At 47.4% G+C, this 15,286-nt stretch overlaps 1 protein-coding gene across 1 annotated transcript in view; it reads right to left on the bottom strand.

The window, feature by feature from the left end:
- The window catches only part of SERINC5 (serine incorporator 5), a 48,782-nt gene extending 34,053 nt beyond the window's left edge, over nt 1-14,729 (bottom strand). The window contains exon 1 of the mRNA XM_066601880.1: nt 14,550-14,729. Coding sequence (XP_066457977.1) covers nt 14,550-14,576 — 27 coding nt within the window. The 5' untranslated portion in view covers nt 14,577-14,729. The remainder of the gene's footprint in view (nt 1-14,549) is intronic.
- Nucleotides 14,730-15,286: the final 557 nt, after the last annotated feature.

Below are 15,286 nucleotides of genomic sequence, written 5' to 3'. Positions count from 1 at the left end.
GAACATCTCCTTTTATGGCACCACCCCTGGCGTCCCAAAGGGCAGAGAACCTCTTTAATGGAGTATAAGAGGGAACAGAAGCGTCAGCCGCCTTCGGCACGAAACAGAGCCTAGATGGCCGACTATGAAATAGTGAGTACAGTGTAATTCCTGGTGCGGTTGTGGCTGCAATGGGACGCGTGCCAAAATATGTGGGGAACAAAACACTAACACTTTCTTCTTAAAAGGGAATGGTTTCCAATTCGCCGACGGTCTGCGCCCGCGCCTTTACTTGGTTTTGTGTCTTTTTAGGTGGGTATCTTTACCAGGGTCTTTTAATATGCTAGAAATTGCTAGATAAAAAGTGTGTAATATATCTATTACAAAACCCACAACATACGCCACAGAGCGTTTCTTTGCAGCGTCCACACTGGCACTTTCACAAATGTTTCACCTATGCAAGAAACGTACATGAAAAAAAAAGTTATGTGCATGCAGTATACAGCTTAATCATATTTTACAGGGGAAATAGACCTTTTTTCACTGTAAACTCTTTTTTCTTAATAAAGTTTTGTAGTTCAACACTTTCTTTCCTTGATCACAAAAAATATGTACATTAAGTGGATGGAAATGTACAGCCAAAAACTTTGCTGCATGTTTTCCATTGACTGCAATGATAAAAAAAAAAAAAATTATGTATTTTTTCACAGGTGAACATATACTAGTGTGAATACACCCCAAGGACGGCCGGCCACCCTGTGGACCCAATTATTCTGAAAAGAGGATGACCGCGGTGGCTCGCCGTCAGTCATGCGCATACCTGTCCAGAGTCTTCCTTATCTGTCACTAGGCGATGACACGGATCCCGCAACCATTCAGCGATGAGGATTGCGGGAGAGTCGTGGGTCGGACAGATTCCATTGACTTCAATAGAAGTCCACACAGATTTCGTCCAGAAATGGAAAATGCTGCAATTTTTACTCCACAAGTGGAAAGAAAAAAATAAATAAAATCACTTTTTAATTGCATCCCATGGGCGTCATTTGCTCTTTGATTCTTAGGTGGACGCCCGCTCCGGATTCCGCAATGCAAATCTGCCCGTGTGCAGGCGGCCTAACATATATTACAAGGATCTGTCAGTACAACTACAAAATGATTGAAACAACAATGCTAATTGTGGCGACATCTCCGCGAGGCGACAGCTACCGTCTGAGGTTACCAGCAGTGGGAAATGGTTTTCTATACGGCAGCGGTGTCAAGTGAACGACGACAATGCAGCAGCTTGGGGGGGGGGGGTTTGAGCGAGTGCGGCCCAAAAGTGATGACGCTAGGCTAATCTGCAATATAGATTGTAACAAAGATTACTATATAAAAATACAGTGATCTAGCAATGTTCCAATTTGCACACTATGTGAAAAATATACTCAAAATACAATGTAAACTTAGTAAGAATGACGTATATTGTATAACAGGGCCACCAAATATATATCAATGGGGGGGGGGGGGGGGATTATCAACATGCTTTATTTTAGGTGTTTTTGTTGGTGTAGAAACCTTCTTTCTTCTATACGTAGAGGGCGCCCCGTTGTTACAGTCACAGTCCTGGGTATAAACAGATGATGGGATAGATATCTGTATTGTCCCCTGATATATTTATACATAGTTATTAGGTTGTCTATCAGCTGTCTTTTTCCTAAACTAAATAACCCCAATTTTGAGAACTCTCTGGGTATTGTAGTCCGCCCATTCTATTTATTACTTTAGTTGCCCGCCTTTGTACCCGCTCAAGCTCTGATATGTCCTTCCTGAGTACCGGTGCCCAAAACTGTACATAATATTCCATGTGTGGTCTGACCGGTGACTTGTAAAGAGGAGAACAATGTTCTCATCATGTGCCCCTAGACCTCTTTTGATGCACCCCATGATCCTATCTGCCTTAGCAGCAGCTGCCTGACACTGGTTGGTCCAGTTGACTAAAACCCCCTGGTAGGGAGGTGCCGTATAAAGCGATGCCTGGTGCAGCGTCGCCGTCCACATCACACAAGTTCACCCTGTATTCCCCTAATAGCAGGCTTCGCTAAGAATAAACCCAGAACCCGTAATAAGCTAAATGTGTCGACAAGATGACAGAGTTGGTCTTTATCTGCCGCCAACTGCGGCTTCCACTTCATTCTCCTTCTATAAAAAGACGCCTGGATGAGGAATGTAAATGGCGAGCAGGGAAGGTCTATGTGATGTAGCGCTACACGGAGAACCTCTGTCGTGGGGGGGCATCACAGAAAACCACAATTAAAGGCCCTGACAAACCAACTCTTCAGACCACAAGTACACCTTTCCTGTCTGAGCCCAACGGACCGCAGGGTCTGCAGCAGATGCTTCCTGGAGGACGGCAGCGCCACTCTGTGCGATGATCCCGTGGGGCTGAGCGCCGTTGTTACCGTCCCGTATCCTGCAGGTGTAGAGAGGATTTATAATACTAGATGTATTTTGGGGTCTATAGGGCTTGTTACTATGTAGCAGATAAGGGTGATTAACCGCATCCCATATTCACACAAGTTCAGAGATGTAGTAAGGCTCCATAGACTTCTATGGCTGCCCTGTTACAGCGCCAAAAAAAAATACATTGTTGTAATTTGGCTATATGGATAAGGGTTCGTTCATGTGATCGTATTTGCGCAGCGTATTCTGTTCGCAGGTAATACGCAAGCGTATTTTTTCCACGATGTGTAATTTGGTGTGAAAAAAAAAATTATATATTACACACACAAAAAAACAAAAAAAAAAAAAATATATATATATATATATATATATATATATATATATATATATATATATATATATACACACATATACACACAACTTATCTTGTACACATTTGCACACCTCAAGAGCCCATTACGCACGACATATGCAGAAAACTTGTGTATTTGCTACATATATGCACAAAAGCAAATGTGATTGTGTGCGTGTAGATTGTGTGGTGCACTTGTGCACAAAAATACACTTGGAAGCGTGTAAGAGGGCCCTTAGGCCTTAAAAAGCTGTACACTAAGAGCTATTTACATAGGATTATTATTGCAAAAAATTCGTTCAAACGAATGAAGCTTTTTGATAATCGTTATCTCTAAATGCACGGCCATCGTGCGCTATTAGTTTACTTTTCGTTTGTCACTTAGTTTCAGCCAGCATGAAAATAAAATCGCTGGATCGCTGACTTCTTGCTGCGTGTAAACGCTCCCCACTTAGCGCATCACAGAATGTGAAGCGCTGAGCAAGAAGTGAGTGATAGTCAGCGGTGATCTGTCTGTCTACGGCCGCCTGCACACGAATGGGTCGGATTCCACATGTGTACTGCTCTTCTTTTAGCTGTACTGCGGATGGCCATGGCGAGCCGTCAGACATACGCTGAATGTTTATTTTTCCTGTGCTGCAATGCCAATTACAGAAGGGCCGCGGGTCAGGCGGCTTCTATTGACTTCCATGCACCTACTGAACGACGAACGATAATTAATTTGCTTAGCATTCGTCATTCAGTTTCTGTATGCATAAAGGCTGAACGACGATCGGCCCGTGTAAACAGGCAGTCGCTCATCTGGGAAGTAGTCATTATAACAGGCTGAGGTCAAGATAAGTAGACTTTATGCAAAGAAGAATCAGGTTGGATGTCAGAACTGGTGGCCATCAAGCAAATCAGGTTGAGGTCAGGACACGCAGAAATCGGGCAAGCTGGGTAATCAGACAAAGGGTCAAAACTGAGTATTTAGGCTGCATGTCCACAGGTGTGATTCTGCCGGCGATAAATCGCTGGCGAATCACGCTGTCTGAAGCTTTCCATAACGTTACTATGGAAAGCGAAGCCACGGCGTCCACGAGCGGAGAATCATAGCAAATCTTCACTCGCAGGATTCAAGTCGCAGCATGCTGCGATTTGCTGCGGTGAGCCTGTCAGGTGCAGAGAACAGTCAGCCGTCTCCTGCTCTCCGGCGGCGGCGATCTGCCACAGGATATCGCTACGCCTGTGGAAGGCAGCCTAAGCAAGTTACAGATAAGCCTTCACAGGACCACTAGGAACCTACTGCTCAGGCACCTTCCAATTGGTAGAAGTGCATTATTCAGTGGTGCCCAACCTTTTTTGCCAAAGAGACCAGCTTCAAGCAAGACCATTTTTTCATGGCCCGGCAGGGGTGGGAGTGTGGCCAGGACGGGGCTTTGGTCATAAGGGGGCATAGCACGGCAGCTCCTCCAGCCCATCAGAAGCTGGGGGCGTCTACAAATGTCAAGACTGTTGTATTATGTCGCCACCTATAAGTTCCAGTGGCAATATAATACAAGAGTACCGGCCCCTAACGCTGAAAGATGGCACGCCCCGCATAATGTTCTCTGCCGGGAGCCGCATCTACTGATGCCATCCCACACAGTGTGCTCTGAGTCGCTGCAGAGCACACTGTCAGTGTTTAGTGCTGGTCGACAGCGCCGCGGACCGGTGATTGGGGACCCCTACATTAAGTAACCCAAGACTGACTAGGGACAGAAAAGTTGGGTGCATGCATTGGCCCTTTAAGAAGGAGGGCTGCACATGTGCACCCTACTAGTTAGGACAGTGCCAGGAGGATGATGTGTCAACACACAACAGTTGGCGATACTAGGGACAGTGGCCAGGGGCAGAGGAGGGCAAGCCAGGACGCTGCCATGACAACTGGTTTAGGGGTTTATGTGCTTCCAAAAACTTCCTTTAACGTTCCCTACTTTATCTTCATCTAAACATCGTATAGGAGTCATACGTCATATTCAACAAGTGAGAAAACACCAAGTAACGATGAAGCCCTGCGAAAGCCTGAGACAAGGGTTACAGCATTATTACAGGGATTACAAATGATAACGAGCAGTCTACCAGGAAACGCTTTATTCCTGAGATAACCAATTATCAGCCAATAACGAGAATTCCCCTTCCAGTAAGTATTAGCAGCGCACAAGCTGAAGCCGCATGTTATTGTCTACATCCGCAGGAGGTCATGGGAAGAAACGCCATATGTAGGTCACAGAAATGTCTGTTCTACCCGCCAACCACACAGAAGGCTGATCCTCATCATAGCATGCGAGAAGCATCACACAATCACAAGGAATGTCCTGATTGCAAGGAACCTCTGCCCTAAAGACCTGACAATTTAAAGGGGTTGTCCCGCGCCGAAACGGGTTTTTTTTTTTTTTCAGGACTCCCATACCCTGCTCTCCTGTCACTGCGGGAGGGGGGGGGGGGGGCTTTGCCCCCCCGCAGTGACATTACTCTGAATGGAGCAGTAGTCGAACATGCACGGTCAGCACTCCATTTACGTCAATGGAGTTGATGGAACTAGCCAAGTGGCATCCAGCAAGCCCACTTCATTCCCTCTATTCCTCACTGCTGGGGCTGTGGTGACCCATCAGCAAGGAGGCCGAGGGACGAGTCCCCTCTTTTTGAGATCGGCAGGGATTTCATTAGCGAGACCGGTAATGGTGCATCTTGTCTCCACCGGAAACCTGGATGGAGTGGTGGCGTTATATGGAACGCCCACAGCTGCCAATTGGCTACCTCACATTCTTTCCCAGAAGAAAGACGAGACCTCTATCCATCGTTCTGCCATGTAGGCTCTCCGCTGGGCTGCTCTATGCGTTGCTATCCCCGTGGTTTCTAGCAGTGGTCGTGGTGGTGTGGTCCTGGCACCGTCCATGCATCTCCCTTCCCAACCCCGCTGTCACTTTGGTCATCTCCACTCCTGGCTCCTGTCAGTGTCCCCGGCACTAATCCTTCTTCCCTCCCAGCTCCGGCAGTGTAATTCTTTCCCCCCGCCCTCCCATCGCTACCGCTGTAACATCATCTTCCCTGGCGGCTCCTGTCACTGTGCTGTCCCCCGCTGTGAGTCTCCCCAGCGGCCTCCCATAAGCACTGCAATTTCTCTCTGTACTCCCGGCACCTGACACTGATCCCAGTCGTGCTCTGCCTTCTCACTTTCCTCGTCTGGCGCTGTCTGTTTCCCAGAGTCATCTCCCCGCTGACCTCCCATCAGCGCAGGTATCTCTCATGCCCTCCGGCAGCACAGCTTAAGCCAGGCCTGCTGTCTCTCCCTGCTGCTCATCGTGAGCTCCGGCCGAACGGCAGCTGTGAGTCCTCGCCAGAGCCCGACAGGAGAGCACTGGAGGTGGTGGTGAGCACATCCCTAACACTAATGCTAAGCCTAAGTGGGGTGGTGAGCACATCCCTAACACTAACCCTAACCTGGGGGGCATTACGTGGGTGTTCCCTGTCACTCTGGCCATCCAACCCGTCTCCACCCCTAGTTCTGGTGGAGACAAGATGCACCAGTACCAGTGAGACCCCACCAACCAGCAAGTTATCACCTATCCTTTGGATAGGGAATAACTTGACATTCTGATACAATCCCTCTAGGTAGTCCTCTGGGAGAATCTTGAATTTTATCAGTAGCAACACATTCACAAACTACTGCACAGATCCACATAGACATATCACTATAATCAGTGTGACTGTCACTTCCCAAAAAGAGGGGTGAAAAAGATGGCGACAAAGTCTCTTTGATTCTGTAGCATGTCAGTTAGCTGTTGGTGATTAGCGGCAAATTCTGCACCACAACCTGTGTCATTACCTGCACCGAACAGTGCGGATTATATGCTGCAGATCCACTGCAAATCCTCCCCGTGTGGACATACCCCGCCTGGTAGTAATAGTTTGGTACGATAACTACATTTTCGCTATGGAACACTTGCCACGCAGATTACACATTTGTGCATCGCAGAAGCTGACAGTGACTGTATCCTCAGCGGCTTCAGATCATGTTTATGCATCGGAGACTCCGAGTAAAGAGCCGACATAACCGCCGTGTGTACGTAAGGGGTGTACTTGTGGCAGGAGCACATTTTTTCCATGTTTTTTTTGTGTGTGCGCGCCTCAAGTTGTAGCTGCATCACTGAATTTGTACATTCAGCAGAAAGGTTTGGAAAAAATTTTAAAAAAGCAACAAAAGTGCATTATGAACTCCAAGGTTTTGAACCATGACCATACAGACCGGCAGTATATATGTATTGCTAGATTTCCTCTTATGTACATACACCAGCTCACTTTTTGGCATCCTTCCGAGTTGGAAATCTTCACTTTGTTCTCCGGTTTCACGCTGGGCTCTATCACTGGCTTCTTTGTTTTGTGTGGGATTCCAGAACTTCAAGGCTGCACCCAGCACAGGAGATGCTGGCCCGCAGTATAATAGTGCTCATCGGTGGGAAGATGAGACTCTACAGACCACCACTGACGGCCAAGAACCGAGCAGACTTTCTAGTCATTGTGGCAACTGCTACGTTAGGTCAGCTACCAGAAATGGTGGAGAATGACACTTCTTAAAAGGAGTTGCTTGATCATCCGTCATTCTGGAGGAAAGCCGTTCTGTCACTGCAAGGAAACGTAGAATGGGATGGTGGCAAGTCAAATGCATGACGTGTCCAGAGCTTCTGTCAGAGCACCTTCCCATTTTTAGTAAGCCCCCTCTTCTATGGTGACCCAACTCTCTAAAAGGGCACAAAGACAAGGGAGGTCTTCCAGAGACAACCCCTTGAAAAGGAGCCCTATTGGTCAACCATATTGTGTATATGGGGGTCACCGGAGTCTCCCCCAGTGGCAGAGGTCAAAAGAAAGAAGGATGGATCAGGCATGTTATGGATTCCAATATATCTAACTCTTTGTCCCCATGGGAGATAAGATGTTACCAGACTGACCTTGCAGCGGCTTATCTCCCTGCACTGAAAAAGCACACATTTATGAGGGAGTCGGCATTAATAGCCATCGGTCAAAAGCTCGTTTGGCCGACAGCTAAAGGTACCTTTACACAGAGTGATCATCACCCTAATAATTGCTGGAAACAGCGAGTTTGGGCGATAGTCGTACCAGAAATTGGAGCTCCAGGAAGACTGAAAAGTCACTACGAGAGGGGCAATTGGTGCGTTCAGCCGGGTCTAGCTGTTTGGAGGACACTAGTTTACACTTATAACCTATAAGATGTTACTATGTCATGAGAATTCTTGATGCCCTAGCCACAGGAAAGGAGATAACTATATAATCAGTGGGTTCTAACTGCTGAAACCCCACCAGCCACCAGAACGGGGGTCCCGTATCCCCGAGAGACTGACAAATGAATGGAGGAAGACTATGCTTGCTTGGCCATCGCTCCAGTCATTTCAATTAGAGTGCTGGAGATTGCAAGCACTTGGACTTGACTACTTTTGGCACTCCCATTGAAACGACTGGAGTAGTGGCTACATATTCATGCTCTATTTATTTACAAGTCTGCCAGAGGACACCGGATCCCTATTCCGTGGTCCCAGTGGTCAGACCCCATCAAATCATTTAGTTGTCCCCTGCGTTCCCTGGAACCTGGTCAGGGCTTCCCCAGAAGACATTGGCAAAATGGTGCAGACCATAAAGGCAGACACAGAAGTAGTCGTGGTCAGAGGATAAAATTATAGAACACTGCTTGTGAATTCCTTTTAGGTAAGACTGGAACTAAGGATTCCCCATAAGTGGTAATAATGTTGGGGCTCTGGTCTAGACGTAGAGCAAGAAGATATAGGTGAGTGTTACCAAGCGCTGGTCCAAATAGTAGATGTTAGATATACGGGGTATATGTGGTGGACGTACGCGGACGTTAGATCACAGCTCCTGATCACATTTGTTAGGTCACCTACTCTCTTTAGTAGCAGAACTAATATAATAAGCGCCAGGCCCGCACAGGAATTCCTCTAAGTTTTCTGGAAAGTTTGTCAGCAGTTTGTAAACGGCTCCAGATCCCAATCGTAAAATTGTCTGCGGCATCCCAGATAGTAACAGAGAAACTGTGAGTAACTAGATGCCCTCCTTCCGAAAACCCCACGTCTGTAGAGCTGTACCAATAACAACACTGGATTAGGGAATAGCTATGTAAGCAATTCTGGATTAGAAGAGCACCACTCGGATATACGGCATCTGAGGGGCATGCTGGGAGTTTTTATTTAACGCAGAACCCCAATGAAATGCCTCAGTATCTACGTGATATAGATGCCAAATACGCTCCTCTGTACGAGGACTTGCTCTGCAATGCCAACCTAACCATACTGCCACACTGTACTCACTGCCTCATTATCACAACAATCTTGGTATTCGGCTTGCTTCACTTTTGAGGTCAACCATGATTCAGTATAGAGGTAAGTTGCGTTATAATTTATGTAGTGTAGACGGTCATTGAGTAAATTACAGGTGAACTAGTCTTATTACTTACATAAGCTGAGGCGACTCGCATTTTCCTTTTATCAAAAGTTGCATTTACACCTGTATCACGTCTTTCTAAATGAGCTTTGGAAATTGGAAAAAAAAACATAACATAACAGGGGGGGGGGGGGGGGGGGGGGGGGGGGGTCGATCGGTGGTAGTAATCCGATAACATCTCCTGCAAAGCTGTCTAAAGGCCCATTTACACGCAACATTCATCACTGAAAATTTGTTCAAGCGGCCGAAAATGAGTGATAATCGTTACATATAAACACGGGCATTGTGCACTTTTCGTTTGAACAATAATTTTAAGGTTAAAGGCCCTTTTACATGCAAAGATAATCACATTTCAAACGACTGAAAGATTTTGCGATTTGCATAAAGTGTTAATGGCCATTAACACTTTATCATCTTCATTTGCCTGTATCAGGGCCTCCAGGAATTGTTTGCAGATCCTAGCTTGTGCTTTAACACATGCCCAGCTGTGCAAACAGCTGCATTGTTCTCCTCAAGGCTGCCAGCAGATTACATTGTTCTCTCCTGGCTAGTGTAAACATGCCATGCGGGCTATTGAAAGATAAATGTGTTTGCTTTTTGTCTCAGTAGCTGAACAATACATTTTAAAGGCCCCTTTACACGCAACAATTATCGCTCAAAATGTATTCAAACGTCCGAAAATTGTTACATGTAAATGTGGGCATCGTGAACTTTTCGTTTGAACGATGATTTTAAGGTTAACTCACAATCCATCTTTTAGCGACTGAGAGGTAAAGCAAACAGGCCGTTTTACATGCAAATGAAGATGATAACGTGTTAATGGCCATTAACATTTTATGCAAATAGATTGAAAGATTATCTTTGCATGCAAAAGGGTTTAAAAATTAAGGGTTCTTTCACATGAGAGGATTGTTGGATGCTTAAAGGCATTTCCCCACTTCTAGCTGTTTTCAGAGTCCCATTCACTTCAAAAGGATTCAGCCTGCAGTACCAACCTGAGCCACTGTGCACTCTACGGAGCTGTTGGAAAGTAGCCAAAAGTGGGAGAACCCCTTTAAGTGCCCCAAGAGTTGTCGCAGCAATTATTGCTTCTGTGCTTTCACATAGGAGCGATCCCTCAGTGAATATAGACAGAGCATGCCAGAGACCTCTTCTGCCCTACTACAGTCAGAGTATCCAGGCAGTCGCTTGTAGATGGACGACTGCCGTTTACACAGGCTGATCGTCGTTTGATTTTTACGCCTGCACAAACTGAACAACGAACAATAAGCGAACAAATTATCATTCATCGTTCAGTTGCTGCAGCTCTGATGTCTGGTAAAGTCTGAAACGTTTCTAACACTATGCAGGCCAGCGCTCCGCTGTCAGAGGCTGTTCTGCATATGCACATTACACTAGTCATGACAGCGGAGAGCTGGCCTGCATAGTGTAATGCACATAAGCAGAATCCCCTCCAACAGTGGAGAGCTAGCCTGCATAGTGTTAGAAATATATGCCATACACATTCAATGCAGTTATAGGATACCACAACATGCTTACCCACCCAAAATAAATAAGAGGGGAGTGTGCGGGTAGCAGTGAAATTGGATGGGAAAGAGTTAACTCATAAGGCCACAATTTATAGATGGAGGTGCCCTTCTATGAGCCAGGATTGAAAACCATTCCGTATCTTCTTCCACAAATGGCGCCACTCTCCTACCTGGCTGGCTCTGGTAATCGCAGTTCAGCTCTATTCAAGTGAATAGGGTTGAGCTGCAATATCAAACAGAGTCCGAGGGTAAGGCCTCCCTTACACATGAACGCAGCAAAGCGCCGCAATTTAAATTGCAGCACTTTCCGGCCCTTTAGTTTTCGGCTGCAGCATCGCTGGCTTCCAGCACTCCTCATCATTGATGTGGTGCGCTAAACGCCCCAAAATAGAATGGACTCCGCTCGAAAATTGCGGCGCTTTTCAGCGGCTCCACTGAAAACAATAGGAAGCCTCTGATAGCGTTTTGCGCTGCGCTGAAAGGAAACGTTTGTGTGAGGGAGGCCTAAGGGTTGCGCTATTTGTCCAAGTAGGTAGCCATGTTTTAGTAATCTTAATACAACTCCTTTTAAAATAGGAAATGGAAGCCCCCCCACAGACGGACGGCAGATGCTTTCCCAGCAGGGAGGCTTCCCACTAGAATTTCCTCATTTGTTTACATGAAGTTTTTCAGAGTTCATCTTCAAGCCAGAGAATAATCAGATAGAAGACAGCAGCGTCTAGGAGGAGACATGTACTAGCTGGGGCTCACAAAGAAGATGCGGGTGATCTCACCGTGCCAAGACAATGCTGGCCGCCCTCCAAGAGAAGAAAGACGTGACTCATACAGGCGTGTGATATCATCACCCATACAACGGCGCAGAAACATTACTTTGATGTAAACAGAAACGTACAAATGGGTAATGGACATGAAGGGGGCGATACATGTCGCATGTAGCAAACTATCTGCTGTAGACTGGCTCTTGATTCTAATATTCCCTTCCAACAGAATTTTTTCTGACTTTGTATAAAAAAAAAAAAAGTTAAAAAATTGCATGCATTTTTTTTTTTTTTGGAGATGGGGGGGGGGGGGGGGGGGGGATATTTGCATTGTAGTCACAAGTGCAGATTTTATCCCTATAGAAAAGCCTGTGGGAAAACATGCCAAAAACAAAAAAAAAAAACACGCATCGGTCAGCAGTCTGTGTGCGGTCCGTTTACACGGAGGCAGCCTACTGACATACTTTGTCCTGTCCATGAAATGGGTGAGAATAGGCCTTCCTGTGAAATGGTTTACACGGACCATCGGTGCGCATGAAAAACGTCCATGTGCATTGCCTCGTAGGCGTATAATAGGGCCGTGTGCTGTCCATGGACTACCAAGACTAGCGCAGGACCCCAAAAGATACATTCAGGCGTAGGAGACTTCTCCAGAGAAACAACAGACTTCCGCAGATACGACTCCTTGCATTATGGCGTCTCTATAATTCATGCTGCAGCGCACCCTGAAATCTGCGGCAATCTCTTCCGCCACATATGGCTTCTAGGGAAGAACACGGAATGGTTACTGATCACCTATTGGAGCCTGTAGGACAACACATGCAGGGGAACCATTCCCATCACCAGTAATCCACGTCCTTATGAGCCGACCAGAATCCACCAGCCGTTGGATTGGGAGGATCGTGGTCTCATCCATAGTGCCAAGATTAAAAGCTGTCCGCTATCTACAATGGCGCTCCAGCATGTGTGCGGTCTGTCCGTTCATTGCCATGGGGCTGCCAGAAAGAGCAATCTCCCACTGAAATGAACGGAGCGGCGGTGTGACCGGCCTTTGAGACCCTCATTCTGAGAATAATGACAGCAGGCACACGGCTCTCTGTGCAATCCAGGGAGGCCAGGAGAGAGAGCGCTGCAGTCCTTCAAAGTCACGAGAGGCTAAAACAGTCCCTAAAACAGCAGCCATGACTGACCTCCCGTAACGTCAGACTTCGCTCAGGCAGACTGTCTATGCGACAGATACATCGTTGGCTCCTTCAAACGAGAACCGTTCCATATAAAAAGGGCCTTTAGTCAACGACTAACGACTCATTTGTCCACAGGACTTCTCCCGTGCTGCACCGCTTCTGTGGTAATCACTACCCGACGCCACAAGAATGCCCACATCATTCCCAGTCTTGAGCATTTCTCCATGGAGACCCATATCATAGGATCTCAGCCCGTGACCCATTCACATCATGACCGGGTCACACATCTTCACTCCGCTAGTCTTGTCACATCACTCACACTTTATACCCTAGTTGGCACAGATACCAGACTGGGTGACCGGGTCACACAGCTACTGCTAATCCCATGTAAACACAAGGGGTTGTCCTCCCCAGAGTAAGGACCTTGTACCTGTTGCATCATTCCTCCCAGACCATTGCGACTGTAAGCTCTTATGTCCAAGAAGCGTTCTTAGGGTGGTTTCACACCTGCACTTGGGGTTCCGCTTCCAGGCTCAGTTCGGGGAGCAAGACAAGGGGAATGCTCTGACCGAGCAGCTCCGTTTTATGACAGAACTGAGCAGACCCCAATGGCTATAACGGGGTCCGTTCGCTCTCCGCTCAGCTGTACAGCTTTCTTCCAGAAGAGTGCTGCATAAGGTTTCGCGGTCTAATACCGCACTCGCCTGTGTGTAAGAAACCTTAGGGTGCATGCACACGGGCCATTAAAAAGTTGCACCTGAGAACCTCGCATAGGACCGCACATGAGCAAACGCTCGTTCCAAAAAAAAAAAAAATTATATATATAAAAAAAATAAAAACGGAGAACAATAGGACATGCTGTGATTTTTCTTTTTTTACTCTGACTAGTCATGCAAACAAAAAAAAAAAAAAATGCTTTTTACACGGGCAGATATTCTACCCAAGAACAAACGGCGATATAGCATCTGGATCGGGGCTCATTACTGTTATATACATATAGCAGAGAATCGGTGGGAAGAGGGCGAATAATTATTAATACGATCGCTCCGCCGTGTAGATAGCGTTCATCAGCAGCACATTCCGTTTATACACAGCGATGAGCTGCTAACGAGCTGCACTTTTATGCAGATAACGGACCTATTATCGCACCGGACGCGGCAGAATTTGCCATCATGGAAATCCGAACGTCTAAATGCAGATTTTGATGTAGAATTGCCGGCAGAATTCAGCCACTTTCAATTTTTCGCATCAAAATCTGCGTGCGGATTCTGGAGCATCATTTTCTGCAGGAATGGTAAGTTCCGCTGCGTCCTGTGGAACGCTTCCACCAATGAGAACGGTCCCTTCGGCTGCGTTCACACGTCACTGATTTACTGCGGATTTTGTCGCAGAGTCGCACCAAAATTAGCGACAAAGTCTGTGCCACCGCCGGGTTGTCAGAGTGATATTGAGGGCGCCATCGGAGATTGTTTTGCGCCTGCTGTAATGACACGCGACTGTGTCCGATTATCACAACCCTCCCATTAATAACCATTAGTTATCACAGTCAGCAGACTTCAGGGTGCAATAACACAGATACACGATGTCTACTGCGAAAGTCATCACATCCCCCAAGATAAGCTGACTGCAGAAAGTCTCCGAACCCCCATCAGACTGGGGCAGGCACGCTGACACCTTCCAGGCAGAGAGGACAAACAGATCTGATAAGCCAGATGAGCTACATGCTGACGGTTTCTGGATGTACATGGCTGCAGCTAGTCCAGCTCCAGCAGCATGCAGTGGGAGTGCTGGGAGCAGTAGTCCTGCTAGGTGCCCTTACCTGCCTGGCGCAGCAGCCCGCAGACATGGTCCCGGCTTCTCACAGTACAATGGCGGCGGGAGTAGCGCACACATACACCGTGTCCCTGGCAGTGTGTCCGGACTGCGGCTCCGCTCGGTGTCCCGGGGTGACCACGGCTTGTGCAGCTCCAAGACCCGAGAGCAGGCGACTAATGAGCGGCTGCTGCTTCCGCTGTCGTCAGCAGGGTCGGAGGACGGGCCGAGTACACCCAGGAGACGGGGCTGCCCTGGACGGGGGGTGGTGTACAGGGGGTATACAGTGCAGCCCCCTGTATATGGTGGGGGGATACAGTCATACAGGGGTATACAGTGCAGCCCCCTGTATATGGTGGGGGGATATAGTCATACAGGGGTATACAGTGCAGCCCCCTGTATATGGTGGGGGGATATAGTCATACAGGGGTATACAGTGCAGCCCCCTGTATATGGTGGGGGGATACATTCATACAGGGGGTATACAGTGCAGCCCCCTGTATATGGTGGGGGATATAGTCATACAGGGGTATACAGTGCAGCCCCCTGTATATGGTGGGGGGATACATTCATACAGGGGGTATACAGTGCAGCCCCCTGTATATGGTGGGGGATATAGTCATACAGGGGTATACAGTGCAGCCCCCTGTATATGGTGGGGGGATACATTCATACAGGGGGTATACAGTGCAGCCCCCTGTATATGGTGGGGGATATAGTCATACAGGGGTATACAGTGCAGCC

The sequence above is a fragment of the Eleutherodactylus coqui genome, chromosome 5, assembly GCF_035609145.1.
Source record: "Eleutherodactylus coqui strain aEleCoq1 chromosome 5, aEleCoq1.hap1, whole genome shotgun sequence".
Classification (NCBI taxonomy): domain Eukaryota; kingdom Metazoa; phylum Chordata; class Amphibia; order Anura; family Eleutherodactylidae; genus Eleutherodactylus; species Eleutherodactylus coqui.
This window is presented reverse-complemented; position numbering and strand designations above follow the sequence as displayed.